At 60.5% G+C, this 25,558-nt stretch overlaps 1 protein-coding gene across 2 annotated transcripts; it reads right to left on the bottom strand.

Moving 5' to 3' along the window:
- Window positions 1-39: 39 nt before the first annotated feature.
- On the bottom strand, window positions 40-25,423 carry TECPR1 (tectonin beta-propeller repeat containing 1). 2 transcript variants are annotated; one of them, XM_049638899.1, is made up of 25 exons: window positions 25,090-25,423; window positions 20,723-21,031; window positions 20,041-20,223; window positions 19,662-19,784; window positions 18,567-18,692; window positions 16,534-16,708; window positions 16,326-16,426; window positions 14,848-14,949; window positions 13,178-13,323; window positions 10,937-11,427; window positions 10,427-10,572; window positions 9,964-10,119; window positions 9,269-9,418; window positions 9,002-9,159; window positions 8,015-8,136; window positions 6,926-7,028; window positions 5,872-5,968; window positions 5,713-5,792; window positions 4,771-4,827; window positions 4,141-4,321; window positions 3,702-3,837; window positions 2,760-2,852; window positions 1,962-2,068; window positions 1,705-1,824; window positions 40-1,542 (listed from the first exon to the last, which is right to left on the bottom strand). In XM_049638899.1, exons 2-25 carry the CDS (start codon window positions 20,945-20,947, stop codon window positions 1,381-1,383), a joined length of 3,540 nt encoding a protein of 1,179 aa, XP_049494856.1. In that variant the 5' UTR covers window positions 20,948-21,031; window positions 25,090-25,423; the 3' UTR covers window positions 40-1,380. The 2 variants fall into 2 exon arrangements, with proteins under 2 accessions (XP_049494856.1, XP_049494855.1); XM_049638898.1 differs by having other exon boundaries at window positions 20,723-20,969.
- Between the last annotated feature and the right edge of the window lie 135 nt (window positions 25,424-25,558).

Below are 25,558 nucleotides of genomic sequence, written 5' to 3'. Positions count from 1 at the left end.
ACTGCATTTTGATCACAACGTAGCAATAAAAAAATAGCATGTGTTTACACTCTGGTGTGAGTTTTTATTGAATAAAGAGCATCCAAGGAATCAGGATGGTTCGGTGGGACGAGCAGGTAGACAGTGGGCACTCAGCAGGACGCAGTCGCCCTGGGGCAAGGGCAAGGTGAAAGCAGCTGCAGACAGCGGAGGGCAGGTCAGCAGATCGCTGCTTGCTGCTGTAGAAGAAATCCACCAGGCCCATCCGCAACCAGATGGTGACGTGTAAACAGACAGGACCACGTCCCCCAGCCCACGCTCACACCTCCTGGTCCCACATGCAGAATTCACCGCAACGCAGAGACCATCAGCTCCCTCCAGGGCCCCTGGGGGAGGGGACCTCAGCCGAGACCTCCTCCAAGTCAGCCTTTGGGTGACAACGCCCTGCGTGGCCAAATGGGATCCGATGCACAGCTGGCCCCTCCTGATGGAATCCCAGGGAAGGCTGGCGTCGGTTCTGTTCCCAAACCAGCAGAGGTGGGCTTGGGCTTCTAACGGCCTCCAGGCAAGTGTCCGGTTGCAGGAAGCAAACTTGAGGCTTCGCCAGTGGGGTCATAATTGAATAAAAAGCAGCAGAAAAGCTGGTTTTTATTCAAGGAGCTTTCCTACTGGCCTGGCCGGGAAGACTCTTGCCCTGGGGTGCGGGTTCAGGGCTGCGGCCTGCACACCCCATGTCCCTGCGGCCCCTGATCACACAGTGTGATCAGACACAAAGGGGGCCGCCCCCAAAGCCAGCGGGGGAAAGGCTGGCTGAGGGCAGATGCCCACAGTTCTCTGCACGTGGACAGCTTCCCCCATGCATGCCAAGGCGCCTGTGCCCACCCAGGAAAAAGGTGCCCCTCCCCAGCCTTCACTCGCAAGCTGTCAACTCTTGCTGAACTTTTGAACTTAAACCATGAGTCCGGCTCTGAGAAAAGACAGAATGGGGCAAAGTAGCCGCAAGACCCATAAGCCATTTTCTTGGGGCGAGGGGCAGTGCCCCTGTGCTGTCTGGGGACACCCAGGGCCTCATGGGTTCAGCTTCCCTGGAAGGCTCCAGGCTCTAGGTTCCCTTTCTGGAAAGACAGGAGGCAGAGGGGAGAGGGACAGGCCTGAGAGGCAGGGATGAAGGGGCCCCCACCCCACTCCATGGCCCTCCTTGCAGACAGGGACACCGAGGGAGCGTCCATAAAGCTTCACATTTCTGGGCTGGTTCAGCCAGCACCTCCGAGGTGGCTGTGACCTCGGGCCAGCTTCCCTCAAGGATCCACATCCAAGAGCGGCTCAGACGGGAAGGCTCACTTATCATCCTTGATCCTTCACACCTGCATGAAGCCTCCTTCCAGGTGAGAGGAGACAACCTCAGCAGCGGACCAGGCCGGGGGCCTCCTGCGGGACGCCGGCCACCCCCGAAGGTGCGCCGGGGAGGCCCCGCTCCCCACTGCATTCGGCAGCTCTCTCCTGGGACCTGCCCCTGAGGGCTCTGGTGGCATTGGCCCGGACGGAGATGTGATCCCAGCCCCCCTGGAAGGAGAGAGCCTCGTCACCCATGCTGCCGGGGGCCCAGGGGAGAGCCCAGGAGATCAAGGACCCCGGAGGGGCTGTGTCTGGGGCCTCCCACCAGCCCCGGCGCCAGGTTCCAGCGCACACAGTGTGACCACGCAGCCCCAGGCCAGCCTTGCTCACCCCAATGCCGTAGTCCCAGCCTTGCCCCTTGGGCTCTCGAGGCTGCACCCCTGTGCGATGACATACGGTCCCCCGGCTCAGGCTATGGCTCCCCTGGACCTTGTTGGCGATAACCCAGACCTGGAACGCAGACCCGTTGAAGCCCGGCCCCCAGCTCCAGTGGGACTGTGGGGATGGCAACAGGGAGAGCAGAGCAAGGACCCGGAGCACCCCAAATCCGCCCTGGGCCTCGCCACCCCCACCCCAGGCACCCAGACCTGGTCCAGGGGCCCCACGGACACTTGGCGCACGTTGTTGGACACATGCTCCCAGCTGGAGCCCTGCGGGTAGCTGGGCGTCACCCCCTGGCGATACCACAGGTTTCCTGGGGAGAGAAGGGCCCAGAACGTTGGAACGGGGCCGGAGACGGAGGGGGCCGGACCACACTTCCGGGCACTTCTGCGTCCCCAGAGAGAAAGCAGCTCAGGCCGGAGCCGGCTCTGCCCTCTCCACGCTGCCCTCCACCTGAGCCGCACGATCGTCCTGCTGTGCCGGGCTGGCACCATCGCGCTGTCTCTACGCATGAGAAACTGAGGACAAGGAATTCTTTAAACAAATACAGAGAACAGGGCCTGGGCACAAAGCCCTGGTTCCAGTCCTGACTCTGCCCTCTCTTCACCTTGCTTTGCGACAACAGCCGCAGAGCAGAAAAAGGAACTGGCGAGATCCCTGCCCGAGGTGGCACAGGTAGGTGACCTCCGCCGGCCCCGAGCTGCCCGTGGGACTCCCGCGTGGCAGGCCCGAGTGGTACCCTCTAGGAGACGCTCCCAGTAGCCGCGCGGCATTGCCTGGCCTCGGCCCCGCGCCCTCTGCTAAGGCCCAGGCAGCCCTGACCAGCCTGCATGGCTCTCGAGAAGGACTCATTCGGAGGCTGATCTCAGGCTGATGGCCCCTCGTGGTGGCTTAGCGAGGTCTTATGTCAGGGACCCGGGGCTGGTGAGGGTCTCATCCCACTGCGGTAGCTCAGGGAACCCCTAATCTCCCCTGGTGGTCACTGAGGATCAGAAACAACTTGCCGTTTTCATCCAAGGCATACACTGACGTCTGCCCCACGGACACCTGCTTCAGTCTCTGCTTGGGGGGGGACGGGATGTGGTACCAGCAGTCACCTGCAGCGAGTGCGAGGTCGGACTCAGGATGTAGCTGGGAGACTCCGATCCTGCCCACGAGCTCGTAGACTGTGTGACCCCACCCCCTGCGGCTCACAGGGTCAAGGCAGGTGTGGCTGGCCTCCATCCCCAGGCCAGCCAGGTCACACATGTGTGATGGGCCTGGCGTGAGCTGAGGGCCAATAAAGCGAGCCCCCAGCATCCCACTCCACCCAGGGCCCTCGGAGCCTGTGGCGGCTTCCAGACCGTGGGGTCCAAGGGGCCCATCTCAGAGTAGGGACACCAAGGAGCCCAGCCTGGCATGTGGTGGCCAGCCCATCCCGGGGCCACCACACATGCCCCCTGTCCTCGTGTGGACGGCAGCAACGTGCAGGCCGCCACCCCTCTGTAGGACTGCCTCAGGGCCAGCCTCCTCCATGCCAGACACTGTCTAGACAGCCAGCCAAGAGCAAGCCAGCCTGGCCTGCGCTCCCATTGGGTCCCCTGAGTAGTTCCCTGTGAAGGGGGATGCAGGGCTATCCTGAAGGGCAGGGTGCGTAAAGGGCCCACAACCAGCAATGGCCGGGGAAGGGGGCTGAGGCTGGTGAAGGGCAGCTGTGAGGGACTGTCCCACCCCCTGGGCGAGAGTCCCCATCTGTCCTGGGAGGAGGGGGCATGGCCTCTGGTGACAGTCCTGGCTTGGCCCCCGTGCCTGGTCCCCAGGCAGCAGTCAGTTGAACTGAACGTTAGGGGACCCATCTTCCTTCCCCCAGAATCGCAAGCACGTGCGGCCTCACCCCGACCAAACCCTGGCCGCCTCTCGTCCCCACGCACAACCGGTGGGGATCATTCTAGGGGGACAGCACTCACCGGCCGGCTGGGCAGGGGACACGGAGCCCCGGTAGAAGGCGGAGCCATCCCTGGCCACGGCCCACACCTGGTGGCAGGCCCCGATGGAGACAGAAGTGAAAGGCTGGTCAGTGCCCACGTGCAGCCAGGAGGAGCCCTGGAGATGGGAGCCAGAGGGGACACTGAGGGCTGCCCGGGCCTAACCTCTGCCCCTCCCCCTGCCCAAGGTCCCAGGTGAACTGGCAGCTCCTCAGGCCAACCTCAGCCTCAGCTCCCACTGCCCAGGGAACCTAGTGACCCCTAGGGCCACATCCTGGGGCCGCCGGTCCCCGGGACTGTCCTGGGCAGGCCCCTGGAGGCCTGAGCCCAGCCGGACTTTGGTCCAGAGTTCTATTTTGCGAAGAATCCGCCAGAACCCCCAGAAGGGCCCAAGGGCTGGCAGGTGAGGCAGGGTGCTCACCGCGGGGTTGAGCTCAGACACACCCAGACGACACAGCACATCCCCCTTGTCACTGATGGCCCAGAGGGCGATGCTGTGCCCACTTCTGTTGGCGCCTGGGCTCTCCGGGATGATGGACACATCCGCAAGGGCAAGAGGGGCCACCTCCAGCCAAGGCCCACTGGTCACCAGCTTGCACTTTCTGCCGTGGGAGACGTCAGAGCCCCGGGTCTGATGCTGCAGGAAGCTCCCCTTCTGCCCACCCGGCCTCTCGGGCCCCTGAGGGGAGGGCCGCGACCACCCCCAGGGCCCCCCACATGGGCACCCCTTTCCGCTGGGCAGGAATGAGGGGCCTGGAGAGGCCCCGCCCCACCCTGCCCTGCCCCCAGCCAGGCCTCCCATCCCAGACCTGCCTGTCCTGCTGGGAGCAGAATCTGCCAGTGACATTTCTCTTGTTTGTTCTTGAAAACAAACTCTTCAGAAACCAGAGAGCAGTTGGGAGCCCAAGGGCATTTCCTGGGCTGACATTTACTTTGATTCTGTTTCCCTCCCACCCTCTCTCTCCCTGGCGGCGGCTTTTCTTCCAAGGGGACTGGTGAGGGGAGGACCTGTAGGCAGGGACGAGGCCACGCCTCCCAGTTACCACTTTACCTAGCCCAGCACCTTCTCCTCACAAAATCCTTCATGGTTTTGTACCCGTGGTACGAGCTGGAAGAGGAAGAAGCCCAAATCAAGACCACGTTGTGCAAGTTTCCAGAAAGTGACAATACCGCGCACACACACGTTCTTTTTCCGCCTGTTAAAGGGCGGAGCCTGTGAGCCACGGCGTGAGCTCAACAGGCAGCAGGTATCACAGGACACGAGGCTGATCCGTCAGACGCCTCCAGCTCGGCTGGGGTCTCCGGGGTTCAGGTCTCCCTGGGGTCAAGGTCCACGGGCCAGGATGTGGCAGCTGCCGGACCAGGGGGCTCTGAGTCCTCCTCACCACTGGGCCCACCAGAGCCCTTCTGGGGAACAGACGAGCTGAGGCCAAGAGGAGGGTCAGTCCGGGAGGCTCAGATGTGGCTGGAGGGGATGCCTGCGCGTTCGCCTGCCCGGTCGGCCCCGAGCCTGGTCCCGCTCGGAAGCCCTGGCTTGGGCTCCCACCGCTCCGCCTTCCACTTGGATGTGACTTGTGCACCGCAAAGGGCCTGCCGCCCACCAGTGCCACGTACCCACCGGCCACCAGGCCCCCCCCCCATGCCCCCACTTTGCAGACTTGTCATCCACATCTCCCTTTGCCTCTCAGGACCGCACTGGCCTCACTCCACCCTTTGTTCAAGCTGCCCCTTCACCCGATACCTTCCTCCTGCCGCCCCCACCCATCACCGGGTCCCTGGCTGGCCCTCCCGGAACAGACGAGCGGGGGGCTTAGGGAGCCAGGACGGCCCTCCCTGAGTCTATCTGCTGAACCAAGTGACCGGCCCCAAACCCTGCTGGCAGCTGAGGGGGGCATCCAGGGGTCTGCTCCTCGGCCACGCCCTGGGGCTTGTGGGGGGCCGGAGTGACCCAGGACAGCAGGGCAGGGGTGCTGCGTGGCAGAGAGACGCTTACGCAGGGAAGTCACTGGCATACTGCCAGCCCTCCTGGTCGGTGCCCCCAGGAACGCTGAAGTCCACAGCCCAGTCAGAAACCTGCGGGGAGAGGCGGGTCAGCACAGGCGGCCCCCGGCCCTGGCCCCGGCTCCGGCCCTGGCCCCGGCCCGGAGCTCACCCAGCTCCACTGCAGGGACGGGGGCTTCGTGCTGGCCTTGGTGCGTTCCTGCAGCCCCGAGGCGTCGCTCCACATGTACCGGTCGGTGGGCAGACCCCTGTGTGGACAACAGGCGTGGTGGGGTCACATGAAGAGGAGAGAACGGCCAGCACCAGCTGGTGGCAGACAGACGGGAGCTCCTGGGACATCTGCGTCGGAAGGGGTGAGGGGCAAAAACAGGGCTGCCCCAGGGCAGGATCTGCCCGAGGGCTGCGGTGCACTGTGGTCTGGGAGCCCACGTCTTCCCCCAAGAGATGTCACAGCCCCAGTACCTGTGAGCGAGAGGTGATCAAGTTGGCATGAGGTCACTAGGATGGGCCCTAAACCAACATGACAGTGTCCTTACTGAGTTCAAACTTCCCGAATTGGGAAGGCGATGTGAACACAGCAGGGACATTACCACAAACCAAGGGATGCCCGTGGCTCCAGGCTGGGAGGCTGGGAGCAGATCTTCCCTTGAGGCCCCCGGGATTAAGTGGCCCTGCCCGCACCTTGATTCCAGACCGCCCCCGCCAGCCTCCAGAACTGGGGGGGAGTCAATGTCCACTGTTTAAACTGCCCAGCGTGTCGTGCTTGGTGACGGCAGCTGAGCCGACCCGGACAGAGTGACAAGGGCACACGGTGGTGTCAGGCACCTGGCCGTGAGGCTCAGGGGGCGGGAGCCGTGGCCCTCAGTGCGCATGGTGCCGCCCCGTCCCGCTTCCTAAGGACCGAGGAGGAAGGGGGGACGCTACCCACAGCCCATGCGGAGGTTTCCAGGACGTATTTGGGCCACGGGTATCAACTGCCTTAGAAAGAGCTCACGCCCCGGTTTGCTGGGGTGGACAGAGAAACTCCCAAGTATTTACACACAAGGAAATCCCTCGAGCCGCTTGTACAACACCGTGAGGTCACGCACGATCTACCTGTCCGAGGCTGAGCGGAGGGTAGATGTTGAGCTGGGTCACCCTTGGGTATCGATCGGTGGGGCCATCACCGTCTTTACGTTCCCGCCGAGACTGTGGCTGAGGCTTACCTGCTGGAGTAGCCGGTGACGGGGTTCCAGCGCTGGTTCTCGTAGATGTAGACGCATTTCACGTCTGACTGTGTGTAGATGTTGCTGGTGCTGCTGGCCAGGCCTGGGGGGAGAGGAGGCTGACGGATGGGGACTCAGGCTTCTGTCAGAAGCACTGAAAGGGGCAGAGGAAGGGCGGGGAGGGCCAGCAGAGAGGGGCTCACCGGGCTGCGGAGCGGATGTCCCAGGGGCTGGCCTGGGTTTCTCTCCCCATGATTATTCTGGGCTGTACACCCTCCAGGAGAACAACGTGAGGCGCACTCAACCTCCCGCCCATGCCACCTTCTAGCTCTGGTCTTGGTCCCCCCCCTTCTCTCCCTGTCTTCCCACTTAACCAGGCACCAGGCAGGTGGGGGGCCCCACCAGCTCCTTCTTTACTAAGACTCACATAACGTCTGTGAACCCCAATTTCCTCATTTGTAAAAATGGGGACAAACGTTAATTTCTGCTTCACAAATCAGGGTGCTGTTAAGCCTGGGAATGTGAAACTCCTGTGGTCTCAGTGGACCACAGCTGCTTCTACGGGACTGGCCACCCCTCACTGCAGGGCATGTGGGCTGTGGCATGGAATTTTCCACCTGAGGGTTTGCTTCCCGCCTCATCTCCCAGAACCAGACACAAGGCCCTTGCTTCCCAGAACTGGGGTGGGGGCGGGCAATAGGGGTTCAGCAAGCTCTCATGCCCTAAGGCACGACCCACCCATTCAGGGGCTAGAATTCTGAGACCCAGGCCCCAGGGCTGCCCCCAATGTACCCTGAGGCCTCGTCTGTGAAATGAGGGGTGAAGGTAGCTGCCTTTCTAGAACCTTCAAGGACCCCGGCTCAGCTGTGGGTGCAGGACCGAGGCAAGGTCTGGTCTTCAGCTCTCACACCTCATGGGTTGGCCACGGGACCATCCTTTGTGGAAGCTGGTGGCCGTGGTGAAGGTCACCCGTCAGCCAGCTGCCAGCGGAGAGTCAACACCGGGACAGTGGCTCCGGTGTGGGGTGGGGAAGCCAGATGGGCGGGGAGGGGACGGGCCGGGAAGGCCCGGGGAGCTGGCCGCCCTCACCTTGGAAGCAGCCGCCGCCGCCCGTGTAGACCCAGGCCGTGTGGTCGTAGCCGATGCCCCACACCACACCCTGGCCGTTGGCTTCCACCACCCGCAGGTGACCTCCCATCTGACGCCAGAACCTGGGAGCGAGGGGAGAGGGCAGGGAGAAGCGTGTCCCGGTGGCCTTGGCAGCCTCCTCCCCCTGCAGCCCTGTTTGCTCGGTCGCCTGCCTCGAATATCCCATTTTTTATTCATCTTCAATCCCCAAGTGGTGGACTTCCTGAGGGATGATGGCACCTGCCTGGTTTCCATTCGGTAATGATCAGAGCTAACTCAGCCCCAGAGTCAGCAGGGCGGGGACCAAGCCAGCAGCCCTCACGGGACATGCCCCCTGGGGGCCTGGGACGGACATCTCATGGCAGAAAGCAGGGTCATCTCATCAGGATGAGCCACGACACGGGCCAGCACACTGAGGTGACAGTGCAGCCTCCCGGGTGGGCAAAGTACAGGCTGCTACCTGGGTCACCCTCCTGTGGGCCCAGGTCCTGCTACTGTCACTGGAGGCAGTGTGACTTGTTCCTCTGGGTGTAACACACAGGGCCTCCAAGAACGGAGGACCAAGGGTGGACAGACTCGTCCACTCTCCCCTCCCGAGCGGGGCCTCCTGGCCTCACCTACCTTGGGCTTGGGGCCACCTAGAGGGGGCCCTAGGTCAGTGCGGGGAGCTAGGTACCCCCTGCTTCCCCACCTCAAATTCCGGGTGCCCCAGAACGGTGCCACCAACGCCCCCCCGTGGACGACCTGGTTCCGTCTCCTGGTTTTGAATGCCACCTACAGAGCCACCTCGTTCCCGGCCTCCAACACCTGCCTGAGCCCTGCCAAGTTTCCAGTCCCCCTCGGGGTCCTCGAACAGCCCCAGGAAGACTCGAGACCTGGGAGCCAGACTGCGGTTCCCGCTCCGGTGGGCGGTGGGAGGCGAGGCCAGGGCGCGACTGACTGACTCACATCTGGTCGCAGGGCAGCACGTGCTCGGGGGCCTCCAGGTTCGGGCTGGGCTCGCTCACGAAGATGTCCCCCTTGCAGGTGATGGACCAGATGGCCTGTGGGGAGGGGCGGCCGTGGACCCTCCGGCTCTCACAGCAGGACAGGTTAAGCAGGGCAAGCTGGTGTGGGGAGACGGTGGGTCACTGTCGGGAGGGGGGCAGCCGGCAGGCCGAGGCCAGGCTTCCCGGAGACCGCTGCCCGCTGAGCCTGGTCCGTGTGACCACTCACCCAGTCGTTCATGTCCTGCTCGGTGGCGGCGGCCAGACGCACAGGCCACCTCTGCCGGGTCCTCTCGGGGGTGTAAAGGGCGAAGGAGTGCTTGGTCTCGTTGAGCACGGGGACCAGCACGGTCACCTCATTGAGGAACACGTGGATGTACTGTTCACAGAGGGTGGAGGGCGGGGCTGTCACCAGGGCACGGTGGCCCCGTGGGGCTGGGGGCACAGCGGACCTTCGGGCGGAGCCCCTGCCGCGGCGGACGGACCGGGGTGGTCTGGGTCACGGGTCACCCCTGATTCCACAGAGCCGGTCCCAGAGGCCCCCGGGGCCTGTGGGGTTTTAGCGGTGGGCTCTGGGACCAAGCAAGTTCTGCACAGAGGCCTAGTTCACGAGCAACCACATTAGTTACATTCTCCATGTCCACAGGACCACCCTCGACCCTGGCTGACTGGGTTCAAACCCCAGTCCTCGGAGGGCTGAGCGGCTCCACCTCTGAGGCTGATTTCTCCTCTGAAATGCCAGGGGCTGCCGGTGGCTCAGTGAGGCTGCAGCAGGGGGGGCCTCCACACTCCACACCTGCCCCCCACCGCAGGGGCTGCTGTCACCACGGGCTGGACACGCCCCCCCCCCCCCCCCCCGCCGAGCACCTGGGGGGCCTGGGTCCCGGTCCCCGGTGTGCCCTTCTCACGGGACCCCCCACGCACCTTCTTCTCCTCGTGGACCACATAGTAGATGAAAAGGATGCTGTCCCGAGCCCCGTCGAGCCCCGTGAACTGCTCCAGGGCCACGCGGACGTCCACCCACTTGTGAGGCTTCCAGTCACACCACCACTGCAGGGCCCCCGTCTTCACCCACACCGACTGTGGCACGGGCCCCCAGCGCGCGGGACAGAGTCACAAGCGGGCCCCGCGTGCACCCAGCTCCCCGACCTCCCGCAGTGATGGAGATGGTGCTCTCGTACACCCGACAGGTGCCGAGCCCACAAGCCAGGGTCGTCTATGCACAACCTCCTCGTTCTCAAACAGCCCGTGGTGGAGGCGGGGGAGGGGGGGGCGGTGGCAGCGGGCACTGTTACCCCACGCTCTAGACGGGGAAGCCGAGGCTCGGGAAGGTGCTGCGCCTGACCCAGTGTCACAGACAAAGCTTGTCGACTGCCCACCTGCTCACCTGCTCCACCGCCTGCTCGTAGTGCCGGAAGTTCTCCAGCTCCCGCTTGGTCCTTTCCGTGAGCTGCTGGAAGATCTGCTTCCGCCAGGCGGCGGTCTGGGCCGGCGTGATGGACAGGGACAGCGTCTGCATCGAGGGGGACAGGCCTGCAGGCCAGTGGAGCCTCAGAGCCAGGGCTTCTGTTTTTGTTTTTAACCAGCCTTTTCTGGCTGGAGAGCTATGAGCTCTGTAAAATGCCCCACAAGGGCGTGTGGGGGGCTCGGTCGCTTGGGCGTCCCACCCTTGATTTCGGCTCAGGTCATGATCCCAGGGTTGTGGGACCGAGCCCCGCCTGTAAAAGGCCATCACTGCCAGGGCAGGGAGAGGGGAAGGGGCGCCCTGCCCCGCTGGTCTCCGAAAGCTGCTGACAGGCCGGCTGGACCAGAGGGGGCGTCCAGGCAGGACATCGGGTCGGCTCCCCCAGCACGGAGCACCCTCTGGGGCGCTCGGCCCCCGGACACCTGTGCTCACCCGACTGGACGGTGAACCACTTGAGCACGGTGTGGGCCTCCACGGCGCAGTCTCCTCCTGACACCCAGGCCCAGAGGGGGTGGTCATCGGCCCCGTAGGGCTCCTCCAAGCCCAGCGGGAGGAGCCCCAGCGAGGAGAGGCCAGTGGTCTCTGGAAAGCCAGCAGCCGAGCGGCTGGGTGCTCTCCTGGGCTCCTTCAGGTCAATATTGGTCCAGGGCAGTTCGGCCAGGGTGGAGGCCGGGCCAGGGCAAGGCTCAAGCCCCGGGGTCTGAATGGCAGGGCCAGCGACCTCCTCCTCGCCGGGCTCTGTGGTCCTGCCGGTGCCTGAGCCTGGGGCCAAGCTGTCCCTGGGCTTCCCGGGACTGTCTCCAGACTCTGCAGGGCCAGGCCGGTCTGGACCTGGTCTCTCGGCTTCTGAGGAGGCGTCCGTGTCACTCGGTGCACAGGACTCACCACTGCCCCTCACCTCGTCGCCGAAGAAGCAGCCGGCACTGGGAACAAAACGGGCAGACCCGTGACCCCTTCGAGGGAGGAACACGCGCTGCCGTGGGCAGGCCTGGCTCGTCCGCTGTGACCCCGGGCGAGCCACAGCCACGCCGCCACGCGCCACACACGAACAGCTACCTCCCACGGAACTGGAGCAGCCAGGTCACATCCCAGGTCGATCATATCATTGGCAGTCCTATTATTTTCTCACTGTGGCAAAGGACCTGTGACGGAATACTGACCGTCTCAAACAATGCGGCATGCAATACACGCGCAATGTCGTGCGACCACGACTACCTAGTGCCAGAACTCTGTCGTCACCCCCACACGGAAAGCCTGTACCCATTAAGGAGCCGCACTCCATACTCCTCTTTCCCTGCCCAAACCTCCAGGTTTAGGTAGAAACGGTATCATACAACACGCGATCTTTTGCGACTGGCCTCTCTCGCTTAGTACGATGTCACCGCTCACCCGCGTCACGGCACAAATCAGTACCGCATCCCTTTTACTGCTGAAAAATATCCTGCTGTAGGGATAGGCCACATCTTATTCCTTTATTCGTGGATGGACCTTGGAGTTGTTTTCACCTTTCTGCTGTCGCGAATAATGCTTCTATAAACATTCACATCCGAATTTTTGTTTGAACCGTTTCCAGTTCTTCTGGGTGTATGTCGAGGAGGGCGAGTGCTGGGCCACACGGGAATTCTAGCTTTAACTTCTTGAGCAACTGCCAGACTATTTTCCAAAGCAGCCACACCATTCTCTCCACATCTTGTCAACACCTGTTACCCCTTTCTTTTTTGACTGTAGCCCTCCTGGTGGGTGGGAAGGGGCATCTCACTTTGGGTTCTGATTTGCATTTCCCTGGTGACAAATGACGTCGGGCATCTTTTTCTGTGTGCTTTGGAGAAACATCTATTCGAGTCCCTTGCCCTTTTTAAACTGAGTTGTCTTGTTGTTAGTTCTAAGAGTTCTTTATATATTCTAGATGCTAGGTTCTTGTCAAATGTATGATTTGCAAATATTTCCTCCCACTCTGTGGATGGTCTCTTCCCTTTCCTGGTAGTATCCTTTGATGCACAAAGGTTTTCATTTTGATGAAATTCTGGTTGATCTATTTTTTTTTTTTTTTCCTTTGGGTTCTGTGGTTTCTGGTCACATTAAAGAAGCCATTGCCAGACCCTAGGTTGGGCGTCTGTAGTTTTGAAAGCTTCTCAGCTGATTCCAATATTTAAGAGCTGCCAGCTGAGAGCCTAAACCCTCAGGTAAATGAGGAAGGCGCAGCCCGGCCGGTCTCTCAGCGGAGTGAGGACGGCCATGCTGGGGGAGCAAAGGGGTGTGGAGCAGGGTCTGGGCAGGACCCACGCTGCAGACAGGAATGTGGCCAGCTGTGGAGCACTGTACCAAGGGTTCCCGTGCCATAGGACCAGGCAGGTAAGCACTGCGGGCAATCGTGTTACGGAGCCAAGGCGTCCCCAGCTGAGCTGCTAAGTCATCTGCCGGCACTGAACGCCAGAGGCCAGAGCTGGGACTCATCCCCTCTCTACCCCCGTGGCCCTCCAAACTGTAGCAGCGGCAAGCCTGGGACCTCGCGTCTGACGCAAAATCTACTGAAACAGAAGCCCGGGGGCTGGGGCCTGGCCATCTGGGTGGGAACAAGCCCTCCAGGCATTTCTGGTGCCCGCCCAAGTTTGAGAGCCCACCGACGGCCCTTCCCGACCCGACCTCTCCATGCCCTGCTGCCCTTGGGATCACCTGAGGAGACTTGATGAGCTACCAGAGTGTGACCGGTCACACTCTCGGCTGGCGACGATGGCCTTCCATGTTTTCCCACTGAGCTCGCTCTGGGTGACACCCTGACGGAAGTATATGGCCCGGTCCTCACAGCCAATGCCCCACACCTGGCAGAGAGAGGCACTGCTGGGTGGGAAGCCAGCACAGACCCTTTCTGGGGTGTGAGGGGAGGGCAAGGAGTAGGGGACAGCACCCTAAGTCTGGAGGACACGTCTGCAAATGCAGGCAGGAGCCCCCCGGCCTCATGCGCGGTCGGGTGCGCATGTGCACATGAGTGTTAGAGCCCGGAGGACGATGGGGTGGATGTGGGGTGTGTGCACAAGTCAGACACAGGGAGCAGAGGCCAGAGAGGACCGGGGAGGGCACGGCACCAAGCTCAGGAGAAGCAGGGACCCTGTCCTGGCTCCCCAACCTCAGGCAGACCCTGGGCTTTGGGGCGACAGAGTCCAGGTGAGGTGCTGATGCCACTGGGTGCTGTGCCGGCACACAGCGTCCACCCGGGCCCCCGGCTTCTGAGTAGCCCCTGGTGGGAGGACAGCTGTTCCCCAAGTGCGCCTAGAGAAGGGTCTGGGTCTTTTTAAAGATGCAAAATAGGGGCGCCCGGCTGACTCAGCGGGTCAAGTGTCTGACTCCTGACTTCCGCTCACGTCACGATCTCATGGTTTCGTGAATTCGAGTCCCACGTCGGGCTCCGTGTGGACAGTGTGGAACCTGCTTGCAATTCTCTCTCTGCCCCTCCCCCGCTCGGGCTGTCTCTCTCAAAATAAATAAAGAAACTGAAAAAAAATTAAAGATGCAAAACAACCTCCTTGACTCTGACCTCCTTTTCAATGAGAAAGGAAGCTGGGCAGGCATCCTCCTGCTCTCCACCTGCGGGCGCGAAGGAGGGCGTGCCGAGCGGCTGGGGGGCCCGGGGAGCAGCCCGTTTTGGGCCCTGGCCTGCAGGGGTGCCTACGGGAGTGTCTACGGGGCTGCACCTGCCCAGGGTGGTCCCAGTGGCCTTGCTGGGAGGGCTGCGGTGTCTCCAGGCTGGCCTCCGTCCTCAGCCCCCGCGTGCACTAGCTGGAGCCCATCTGGCCCCTGGCCGCTGTGTGCCCAGCTGACTGGGGTCGGGGGGAGGACGGCGAGGGGGCCCAGGGGAGGCCAGCACCCCTGCCCTGGGCAGAGCTTCTAGGGCGGTGCGTTGGGACACAGGGAGTCTGAAAAGCAGCCAAGCCTCCTTCTCTACCAGGAAACACACTCTGCGGGGACGTTTAGGAGATGCTGCACCCATCAACTTGGGAAGATCACTTTTACTCTTCACTTACTGAGTGGATTTTGCCCCAATACTTCTCGGCAAAACCCCTCAAGTCTCTAGGATGTGTTCCCCACGACTGCTCTGCGGAGGGACCTGGGATGAGCAGGGGCTCTGGGACCCTGGGCAGAGCTAGCCCCCCCCGGGGTGCCCCTGCAGGCGGGAAGCCTAAGGAGGTGCTGGCACCCCTCCCCCCACCCGTGCAGGCATCACGAGCAGGCCTGGCTGGAAGGGGCGGCAGGAAGCATCAGGAGCCTCTGCTCTGAGACAGACCCCTGCTGTGTATGAACTGCTGACCCTGGCCGTTGGGACCCACAGCTCAGCGTCACACGCACACCTGGTCATTCAGCCCCACGTTCACCATCGTCATTTCTCCGACCATCTCGATCCAGCTGGTGCCACAGGGGTTGTGCGAGTTGATGCCTCTTCGGAACCACACCTGGGAAGGTCAGAACCAAACACACCCCCTTGGAGGGCCGCTGAACGAGATTAATTTTTAAAGGTTCTGGAAGGACCAATGAGTAATTTGGTCCTCTGGTCTCTGGCTCATGGCCACAAATGAGCACAGCACATCACTGAGAGAGATGTCATCCGTGTCCCTCTTCCCCATACCTCCCGCTGCACCTCCTTCTGAGCGTGGCACTGTCCCACAGGGCTGAGGGTCACCTGCCCCCAGCCACACCTGTCCTAGCGGCTTCCTTTCTATTCTCTGGCAGAGGGCATTGCCCCTCCGGGAGACAAGGCTGCCTGAATCTTTCAAGAACCTTCTCTCTACCAGCTCAGCACCCCTTGGCACCAGGCAGGAGCAGCAGGTGCCCGCTGTTTCACTGTGCACAGAGCTGGGGGGTGGGACTTCTCCTGGGCGGTGTCTGGTGGGGGGTGGCACGCACCACATCTCGAATGCAGACACCGACCCGTGAGCCTGACTAGAGACATCTCACCCCCACGGACCGTGGTGTAATCCTCATGCCCGACTCTCGGAAAATACCATTTTGTCTGGTCAAGTTTGCCCCTATGTAATGAACCACAAAATTCCTGAGGTGGGATGGGGGGAGGTGACCGGTTAAATGAGAAACCCTAAAATCGCTTTTATAAAAAATTCTAGGATGTCTAAAACATCTCCTTGACCCAAAGAAAGTCTGCACAAATATTTGTCTGAAGACTGAGCAAATCGCGGATATAAATAAAATTTCCTGCTCATTGAATTCATCGTTCTCAGAGGGGCTTAGTAAGTTGCGGTCTCTGGGAAGTGGATGCTTTGGGTGATCTGTGCTTTCTCAGGCTGGGGGATGGCCCAAGGCTCAGGGACCTTCTGCATGGACACAGACTCAGACATGTGGGGGTTCTGCCCCCTTGGACAATGCTACCGATGCCTGGGAGGTGGGGTCGGAAACGCCACGGAAGCAACCTGAAATCTCATTTCACTGGACTTGTCTCTGATGACGTAAAAACGAGCACTGGATGGGATCAAACGGATTCAAATGGCAGAGGGTTCCAGAAAATTGGCACTGGACTGTGTGAAACGTTACAGCGTACTGAAGGATAAATACAGTTGTTCTGCAGCCGGTACGGGGGCATGGGTGTATCGTGGAGCTCACCATGGCCTTCAACCCCCAAAAATGCATGCTGCTTGGCTGGATTTGTTCTAAAGGGTTTAGACCACACTAGCGAGAGTCACCACACAGCCCTCAACATTAGGTGAGCCCTCGATTCGATTCCCATATGGGCCAGTGATGCCTTTAAAAATAAAGGAAGAAAGAAAATAAAGAAATTAAACAGAGCCCTCGGCCCCAGCCCCCAGCAACCCTGTCTTACTTTCCGGTCCTTGGTGATGGCCCAGACCACGCTGACTCCCACGGAGACGTGCATGATCCCATTTTCAGATGTGGGAGGCTCCACTATGGACCAGGAACTTCCTACCCGGCCCCAGAAGAAAGAGCAGGCGGCCCTCATCAGCAAGAGCGCTGGGGAGAAGAGTGGGCATCCCTCTGCCTCTCCCTGTATGGGGCGTAGGGCTGCCCACCTTTGGGATTGTTCCTGTTGATTCCTTCCCGGACCAAGGCCTGCCCCTCCCAGAGCGTGACCCACAGGAGGTCGTGGGGCCCACAGCTGATCTGTACCGCCTCCCCTGGGGTGTCCATGAGGGACCACGATGAGCCTTCAGGGTTGGGGTGGCTGACATCCTCTCTGTACCACACCTGGGTGGCGGAGAAACCCACGGCAGGGTCAGGCGGGGCCCGGCCAGGGCTCCGGGTCAGGCTAACAGCCCAAGCCTGACTATGCTTGCATGAGTAGGTGCGCAGGCCAGGCGTGGAGTCTCTGGGAGCCAGGGGGCCCTGACTGTCCAGACTCGCTCTCCCTGGCCCCACTGCCATCGGAATCCTCATGCCAGATTAGATGGCCCCCAACCGCTGCTAAAAAAAATGCCACCCGGGGTTTCAGCCATCCTGGCTTTGGAACATCTGCTTTCAAGAACCCCTTCCCCATTCACCTAGGGTCCCAGGGAGACCTCTGGCCCCATCCAGCCCCAGGGGTCTTGTGCCCCCTAGTGGCGATGCACTCTCAGTACACTGAATCTAGGGGAAGGGGGGGGGGGGTCCCTGGTGGTGAACTGGGAAAACCCCTAAATCCCTTTCATAGGAATGTGTAAAATATCCACTTCTTTTCTCCTTTAACCTGGAGACAACGAGTGTAACAAAATATTTAAGACTGAGCCACCTGTTCATATTGTCCAAACTGTTTGGCTCACTTCATCTGAAGGGGCTTCACGTTGCCAAGTGGTCCAGGGGGGTGGGGACCCCTCCCAGGCCGTCTCCATACTGGGGACCACGGCCTCCCAACCCTTACACCTCTCCCTCACAGCCCACCCCTCGGCAGCCTCCATTCTGCTATCTGCTGGTTTGGGGGCCCCTCAGTCTCTCTAGCTCCTCCTGGAGCCCAGGGTCCTAGTCAGACCTTTATGGCCCTCAGGAGTGCAGCAGGGCTGTGGCTGACCGCCAGCACAGAGCGACCACAAGCGCTGCTCTCACGCCCCTGTTCTCCCCTCTCTCTGCATCCAGGTGCTCATGGACCCTCAACGGGGGCTCTGTCCCAGCCAGCTCCCTACCACCTTTCAGCACGGCTCAGAAAACAAACAACTGTGGGTTGAGCTATGCCCAGGCCAAACAAGAGTCCAGAGGTAAGTAAGCCTGATAAAAACCTACTGTGATTATTCCAAGGCCAACCAGAAAATCGTGGTGAACTTGTGGTAAAGGGTACGGACTGGACAAAGTCTGCTCTAAAACCACAGCTAAAGTGCTGAGTCACCTGCATGAAGGACCACCTATGTCACTACTGCCAGCGGGAGCTGGCCTTACTCCTTGGTTCATAAACTTCCTGAGCGAAGAATCTCCTCTTCTCTCTAAACATCCAGCCACCCAGCCTCTGACCTCCCCACCTACCCGTCTACCTACTCACCCATCTATCCACCCACCCACGCATGCACCTACCCATCATCCATCCACCTACCCACTCAGCCATCCATACAGCCATCTACTCTCCACACACCCATTTATCCACCTGTCCATTCACCTCTCCACATAACCACCTGACCCCCATTCACGATACTATTGGAGACTGCTGTGCGGGAACCACCCAAAGGGAGTTGGCAGGGAACTCAGAATCTGAGGAGACAACATTGAGGACATCTGAGCTCAGGGTGGGCACTGATCAATGCTCTGGGGGCGCAGAGAAGGGATAGGCCAGGGCCAGGCACGGGGTGGGAGGTCAGAAGCTTGGAGGAGGAGGAGGAGGAGGAGGACCAAGTGGGTCCACAGAACCACAGGATTCACAGGAGGGGTTACTGTGGGGACCCTACTAACATGGCTCCTCGCCTGCTCAGGGCGGTCCCAGCTGTAGGGACAGGCGGCGAGGAGCGGAGAAGGGCTCAGGGGCAGCCCCCGCCCCTAGCTTCCACCTTTGGCCCGGAAGGCCAGTTTGTCTCCTGCCTGCTCCTTCCGGTGGCTGGCCTCCCCCAGCCACCTCCCATCCTAGGACACAGGGGGACACGGGCCTTACCTTTCCCTGCAGAGACACGGCCCATACGGACAGGCGGCCCACAGGCTCGTCTGTGATTTCCCACCCCCCCACAGAGAGGTCATTGAAGGGGTCGGGCAGTTGCTCGGGGTCATCCTTCGAAGGGATCTGAAACGAGCAGGCATGTGGCAGAGGCGGTCACGACCCGTGGGCACCCGGGCCAGGAGATGGCAGTGTTCCCCTCCTGGTGGACACCCGAGTGCTCGGCCCCTCTCCAACACTCCCCGCTACCTTCCCCCAGCACGCTGCCCTCTGTTCTCCAGCTCAGCCCGCCCACAACTGCCTGACTCCACAGAGAAGCCAGCAAGCCAGCATCAGGACAGCGAGCTCCCGGCCCTGGGTCCCCTCTGCCCAGGCCTCCCTCTGTCAGCCACTAGGCCTGGGGCTGCTACCCCCGAGGGCCCACTGCTGCTCCAGTGTGGAAGGCAGATGTACAAGCAAGGTCTCGGCTCTGTGCTTTGCAGTGACCTGACTGCCGTGACCCTGTACCCCCACCTAGAAGGGGGCTGATTGCAGAACCTGGCCCTGGGTGTGAGCCGTTACCCTGTTCTCTGGGCGGCTGCTCCCAGCACAAGGGGCTGGCAGGCTGGGCTAGCGGCCCCACCTCAAAGCAGGATCCCTCCAGAAAGGTCTGGCAAGGGCCCAAGGCCCTCCTCTCATTCAAGGCCACATAGGACCCCAATCCAGGCCTCACATCCCTGAACTGGGAGATTTCTGGGGTCACGGGAACAACCCAAGAGCCAGAGTGGCTCCTGTGGGGGTTGGGGGAGGAAGAAGGGCACAGACTGTGCCTCAGTCTGGGGCAGGAGAGCCTGGAGACCAGGGTCAGGTCAAGTTCTGTGCTGTCCCGGGCCACAGTCTAGTCCGGCTTCCTCTGTGGCCAACTCCCAGCCAAGAGCGCACTCAGCACCACAGTGTTCTTGGGACAGGAGGTGAGTCAAAGGCCAGGTCCCAGGGTGGCATGGTATGCCCTGCCCAGAGGAGGGGTGAGCGGGGATGAGGGTCCCATGGGACCCTCCCAACCGTGGGACTGCTGTACAACCCTGCCCCCTGCCCCGGCCACACTCAGGCATCGACCTTGGCCCAGGCGTCCCGGGACTCGTATCTCCTGTACCGGATCCACCTGCGCCGCCGCACACAAGAATTCCACTTCTTGTCTCTCGTATAGGTGGCAGGGAAGTCGATGGCGTACGTCCACCCCTGAAATACCAAGCAGGGGGTGGCTCTGTCAGGCTCCTGGAGAAGGAAGGAAACAGCTGGGGATGGGGCTGGGGGGAGCGGGGTAGAAGAGAGGGAAGGGGACAGTGGTAGGGCCCCGAGTGCCCAGCCCCTCGTATCCCGAGGAGGAACATGCAGGGCACCTGCTGAGGGTGGACGCTGGGGCACCGGGGACAGCACCGGGGGGCACGGGGTCCTTCCCCACAGGGGAGCCGCGGCAGGAATGGAATTCACCTACCCCTTTCTCGGTGGGTTCCCCTCCAAAATTCTCGTCCACGTACCAGTCCGACTCCCACACCCAGTGCGGCGAGGGCAGCGCCACCCCGTCCAGCGGCCGGTGCTGGAGCCCACTCACGTCACTCCACTGCCAGCGGTCGCTGGGCAGGAGCTTCTCACAGAAGCCGCCCACGGGGTTCCAGCGCTGAGGGCCGGGAAGCAGACACAAGGCCTTAGGCCTGCTGCCGGCCTGGGGTGGCGGGGACCTCTCCGTGACGAGCAGGACCCTGCCAGTAGGGCCCCCCTGCAGAGATCTCCAGGATGGGAAGTGAGCAGGGGGTCTGCCTGGAACTCAGGGATCAGAGCCTCCCACGGCTCATCACCAAGCGCCAGCACGTCAGCAGCTCCCCAAAGGGCAAACAACCTGCCGTGGGACACAGGGCCCCGAGGGGCACCCAGTAGGGGTCATGGCCCTGTCCCAGGCTCCAGGAAACTACCCGGAGCCCACCTTGTGCAGACCTGGCCAGCCTGCCTTGATAAGGACACAACAGGGGGTCTGGCCCCAAAGGCCCTGGACGCTGGACAACTCAGATGTTAAGCAGAATGAAGGAAACGAATGTGGGGCTTGGCCACGAGCGTGGGGCAGGGCGATCTCCCTCTCGGCAGACCAACCAACTGAGCCGCCCAAACCCACGCGACTCCACCTGGTTCTCATAGGCCTCCTCCCGGCGGCGGATGGGGACGTCGCTGGCGCACACGTACACGTAGACCTGGTTGTCACAGGCGATGCCCCAGCAGCACTGCGTGGCCGCGCTGACGCGCTTGAACTCCAGCTGGCTGTCCTTGCAGGGCTCCCAGTACTGCCCAGCCGTGGAGAGTGTGTGCACCTTCCCGAAGAGATCCACCGCCCACAGCGCCGAGTTGGGCATGGCAGCGGTAACCGAGGGAGAACTGGTGGCAGGAGGCCAAGGTCAGTGTGGGCGGCCAGTCCCGGCTTCCAGTCTAGGGCCCTTCTTTTTTTTTTTTTTTTTTTTTTTTAATGTTTATTTATTTAGAGAGAGAAAGAGGGAGAGAGAGAATCTTGAGCAGGCTCCGTGCTGTCAGCACAGAGCCCAACACAGGGCTCGAACTCACGAACTGTGAGAGCATGACCTGAGCTGAAATCAAGAGCCTGAAGCTTTAACCGACTGAGCCACCCAGGTGCCCCCAGGGCCCATATTTGTTCTTTGTTCTTTCTTTTCCCTCTAATTATGGGGATTATTTTCAAACATACAAAAAATATACAGAGGAAAAAAAACGTAACATTCAAGTTATCTATCTCCCCAAATTTAACGAGTATTATCATTTGATCATATTTCCTCCGCACCTTTCTTGTCTCTAAAATAATAAGTGAAGGGGCGCCTGGGTTGCCCAGTCGGTTAAGCGTCGGACTTCGGCTCAGGTCATAATCTCACGGCTCGTGGGTTCGAGCCCCGCATCGGGCTCTGTGCTGACAGCTCAGAGCCTGGAGCCTGCTTCGGATTCTGTGTCTCCCTCTCTCTCTGCCCCTCCCCGCTTGTGCTCTCTTTCTCTCAAAAATAAATAAACATTTAATAATAATAATAAAAAAGAATAAGTGAAAAGTTACAGATTTAGTTCAGTCTTACGCCCATGGCTGCCTCCCCAGGAAGCCTCTGCCCCACGGTGGGCAGGTCCCCTTGTTTATGTGGGTCCCACAGTGACAATCCTATATGGGGGTGGTGAAAGCATCCCCACAGCCACAGTCCTGAGGGAGGCCTACGGCTGTGTGGTGGGGATGTGAGGGTCCTGTCTACGACCCCCTGTGTGACCACCCTCTCCTGGCCGAGCCCTCTCCATCTGCCATCCTCCACTCCTGCCGCCTTTTTCTGTCCTCTTTCTGCTCAGTAGGCGGTGGGCAAGGTGACGGGTAAGCTCTGTGGCCACCCCCACACCTCCAGGGCGGACCGTGCTGGTGCTCCCTGGGGCCTGACTCCCAGAGCTTGGCTTCCGGTAGGGAAAGCCTCCGACCAGGGCAGGGCCACGAGGTCTGGGATGACAGCAGGCCTGGGGAGTGGCAGCGGGAAGCTCGGCCTGACACCACCCCAAGGCCAGGAAGGAGGCAAGAGCTGCTAGGAGACAGCATCCCACCCTCACGGGAGACTGCTAGGCCGGGCTGTTCCGCTCCTGCCAGCACACCAGAGGCTGTGGGCGCTTCAGACAGCACAACTCGATGACACAGATGCAAAGCGTCTGAGAACAAGAGCATCTGCTACAGGCAAATAGGCTCTTTTGGAACAAAGTGTGTCTTACGAACACCAAGAAGAAAGTGCAGGCTGAGAAGGAAGAAACCAAGGGATGAGGAAGAAGGGAAGCAGAAGGAACAAGAGGGGCGCCCGGGTGGCTCAGTCGGTTAAGCATCCTACTTCGGCTCAGATCATGATCCTGCGGTTTGAGAGTTCAAGCCCCGCGTCGGGTTGTGTGCTGACAGCTTGGAGCCTGGAGCCTGCTTCGGATTCTGGGCCTCCCTCTTTCTCTCTCTGCCCCTCCCCAGCTCTCTCTCAAAAATAAATAAATATTAAAAAAATAAAAAAATAAAAAAGAGGGAACAGGAGCCAAGCTTTATGAAACATCCCAGAATCCCGACCTTTCTGCCCTGGCACCAAGGCTCAGCCAAACGTATGGGCAGTCATGACACCAGCCTTCTGGAGCCATTTGAAAACTGGTATCTGTGTCCAGGTGGAAGAGCTGCAAGGCACCCCCTCTTGACCCCTGCCTGGCCCAGCCTGAGGGTCCACTACCTGCCTCTGGCATCTACACTGTGACTAAAAGTGCCCAGAGCCACACCCTGGACCCCGACTGTTGGAATCTGGGTCCTGGCTCCATCACTTTCTGGCACCACCCAGAGTCGACTAACCTCTCCATGCCTCAGTTTCTTAATCTTGTAAAAGGCGGAAGGGAACACCGACCTACTTACAAAGTTGTTGTGAGATTTACGTGAAATCATACAGGTGTAGAGCCTGTAATAGATCATGCTCAGTACTCAGCCAGAACTCAATGGGCATTATTGGCATTGTTTTACTACTTGGCATTTGCGATCACAAACTACGACTTATCTCCTATCTCGTAGAAAACAGACAAAATCAAAGCCCTTTCTCTTCAACCTGAGCCTTTAGTCTCTTCATTTCCTTAGCACTTAACGGCGATCCGCACATAGTGGCTGTTCAACCAAAGTTTACGGATTATCATGGCCACCTACACCCACTAGATTGCCATCTTCCTAGGCTAGGATGGAAATACTGCTTCAGGTAAGCCGAATGCCATCGAGTACTTAAGGTTTAAAGTAAGGTCATAATAGGTGGCAAGGTTGGTGATAAAACTAGTAAAAGACCAGGAGTAGAAAATATGGTGGGTGGAGGGGTGCTTACTGTACAATGCGTTAAACTTGGCTGTGTGTTTGAATATCCTCATCATAAATTGTTGGGGGGAAAAGTAAGAATTTTGGAGGTGAAGGGAATTTGGTTCTTATGATGTCAGTTTAATATATAGCCACTCTTTAAAGCTATCTCTCAGCTGACAGTCCACATTATAAGAAACCAGTGAAGTCAGGCTACCTGTGGGTTGAGCTCAATGAATAGTGACTTTGACTTGTATTTGATACACTTCCCTTCAGAGAAATGACTAAGCAGTAATTTCCACACAGACATAATTGAACCTTCCGGGCAGCTAACAAAAGACTCTGCTGCAGAGAAAGGACGGGAATGGGAGTTATGTTTGTAGACTCCCTTCAGAGTGGACACCCAGGCACCATCATTTCCCAGCCAAAGATGACAGCGGTGAATATCCTTGGCCAGCCTCACCCCCTTTCTGCTCTTGCCAGGATGCTACCCCAACTCCTCATATACCACTTCCTGGCTGTGAGGTAACCATGTAACCAATCCAGGGACACTGGGTCACTGGGTCAGAGGACTCTTGAAAGGAAAAGTAGATTTGAGCATTAAGTCTCTTGATTCTGGGATCCTGAGACTCCTTTGTTTTGTAGGGGTAGAGAGAACACTATCCAAGAAAGCAACTTCAGATTCACCAAGAACTTTTGTACAATGAATTCCAATTGGACCTTCAGTCATTCCACTAAGAAGACCTGCTCACCGCCCTCAGAGCCACCTGCCTTTCTGAACAGGTTTATTAATAGATCCCTTCGGAGGCCAAAAGGTCCCCAAGGGAAGGTGGGGGTGGGGGGGATAGGGCGAGGGTATGGTAGAAGGAGGGACACAAGGGACCAAGAGAGCTCTTGAAGCATCTATGTCCCTGACTCTGCCTTAGGACTCCTTCCTGAAAGGTTTCCTGTTGGGTATTCTATTACATCCTGTCACTCCCACCCTCTGTACAAACACAGGGAGTCTGGCTACTGAGGTTGCTTACTGCCAGCCACTTGCAGGGGCTGTTGGAAAGCGACAACAGGGTCCAAAGACGCGGGAGAAAATAGCAGGACACGCACGGTAGTTGAGTCCTTCCTGAAGCAGGGTCCACCGGTCGCACTGGCCAGGAGATGCCCTGAGCCTGCAGTTACGGGATGAACCCCACCCCATTCCACCACCACTACCACCACCACCCCCCGCCCCCCGCGATGATCGCGGGCAGGTCAGCCTTGGTTTCATTCGGCTGTATGCACTTAGGCGACAGGTGGGCCCCCTGTCCAGCCACCAGTAGCACAGTCGGAGTGCCCGGCCCTCACCATCTGCCCTTGCTAATCCCACGACAAGCTGATTTGCTCCTACCGCTGCCTACAGGAGGGACAGGCGGTCTCTTTGCAGCTCGACCCCCTAAACCCGCAGCCTCCAGGAATCACTCCAGCGCAGAGACTGGGGTGGAAGCGTCAGCGGGTGTTCCGGGGGACGGCGACGGCGCCCGACACGGAGTGCAGTAAGGCGCACCTGCACAACCTCTCCCACCCTTCGGGTGTCAGGGGCAAACGCAGCCGCGGGGGAGGAGGCGCCGCTGCCCTCCGCCGCCTCAACCTGTCCGGAGAGGCCGGGGTGCCCATCCCACCGGCCCGACCCGCCGCCGCACTCACCTGGGCTGGCGCCCGGCGGGCGGGGTGGCGGCGATCACTCCTCCGCTGCCGGGCTAGCGGGCCGGCCCTCCCCCCGCTGCCGGGAGAGCGGGCGGGCAGGAAGCGGCAGTCAGGCCCGCGCCCATTGGCCGGCCTCGCCGTGACGCAAGGCCGGGCGCACGCGATTGGCTGCGGCGCACCGCATCACAGGCCCGCCTGGGGGTCGCGCGCCCACCCACTTCCGGGGTCGCGGTGGAGTAGGTGAGGCGGCTGTAGGGTGCGACGAGGTTTCTGCGCGCTCCTGGGAGCGAACCGCGCAGACCCACAGACCTCAGTCGCCCCCAGGACCCACCCCCCCACACCGCCGCTCCCCGAGACCCCCGGCGCTCCCCAGGACCCGGTCCCTCGCTCTTTAGGACCCAGCCCGTCGTACCTCAGGCTCCGGCCCGCCGCCCCTGAGGACCTGCCTGCAGCCCCCCAGGACCCGGCT

The sequence above is a fragment of the Panthera uncia genome, chromosome E3 (assembly GCF_023721935.1).
Source record: "Panthera uncia isolate 11264 chromosome E3, Puncia_PCG_1.0, whole genome shotgun sequence".
In the NCBI taxonomy this organism is placed as follows: domain Eukaryota; kingdom Metazoa; phylum Chordata; class Mammalia; order Carnivora; family Felidae; genus Panthera; species Panthera uncia.
This window is presented reverse-complemented; position numbering and strand designations above follow the sequence as displayed.

Coding starts and splice junctions, on each gene's coding strand:
- TECPR1 (XM_049638899.1), bottom strand. CDS start 20,947: ATGCCCAACTCGGCGCTGTGGGCGGTGGATCTCTTCGGGAAGGTGCAC. Junction 9,419..9,963: donor TGGTCCACGAGGAGAAGAAG/GTGCGTGGGGGG, acceptor CTCTGTGAACAG/TACATCCACGTGTTCCTCAA. Junction 7,029..8,014: donor CGGCGGCGGCTGCTTCCAAG/GTGAGGGCGGCC, acceptor CTCTCCCCCCAG/GCCTGGCCAGCAGCACCAGC.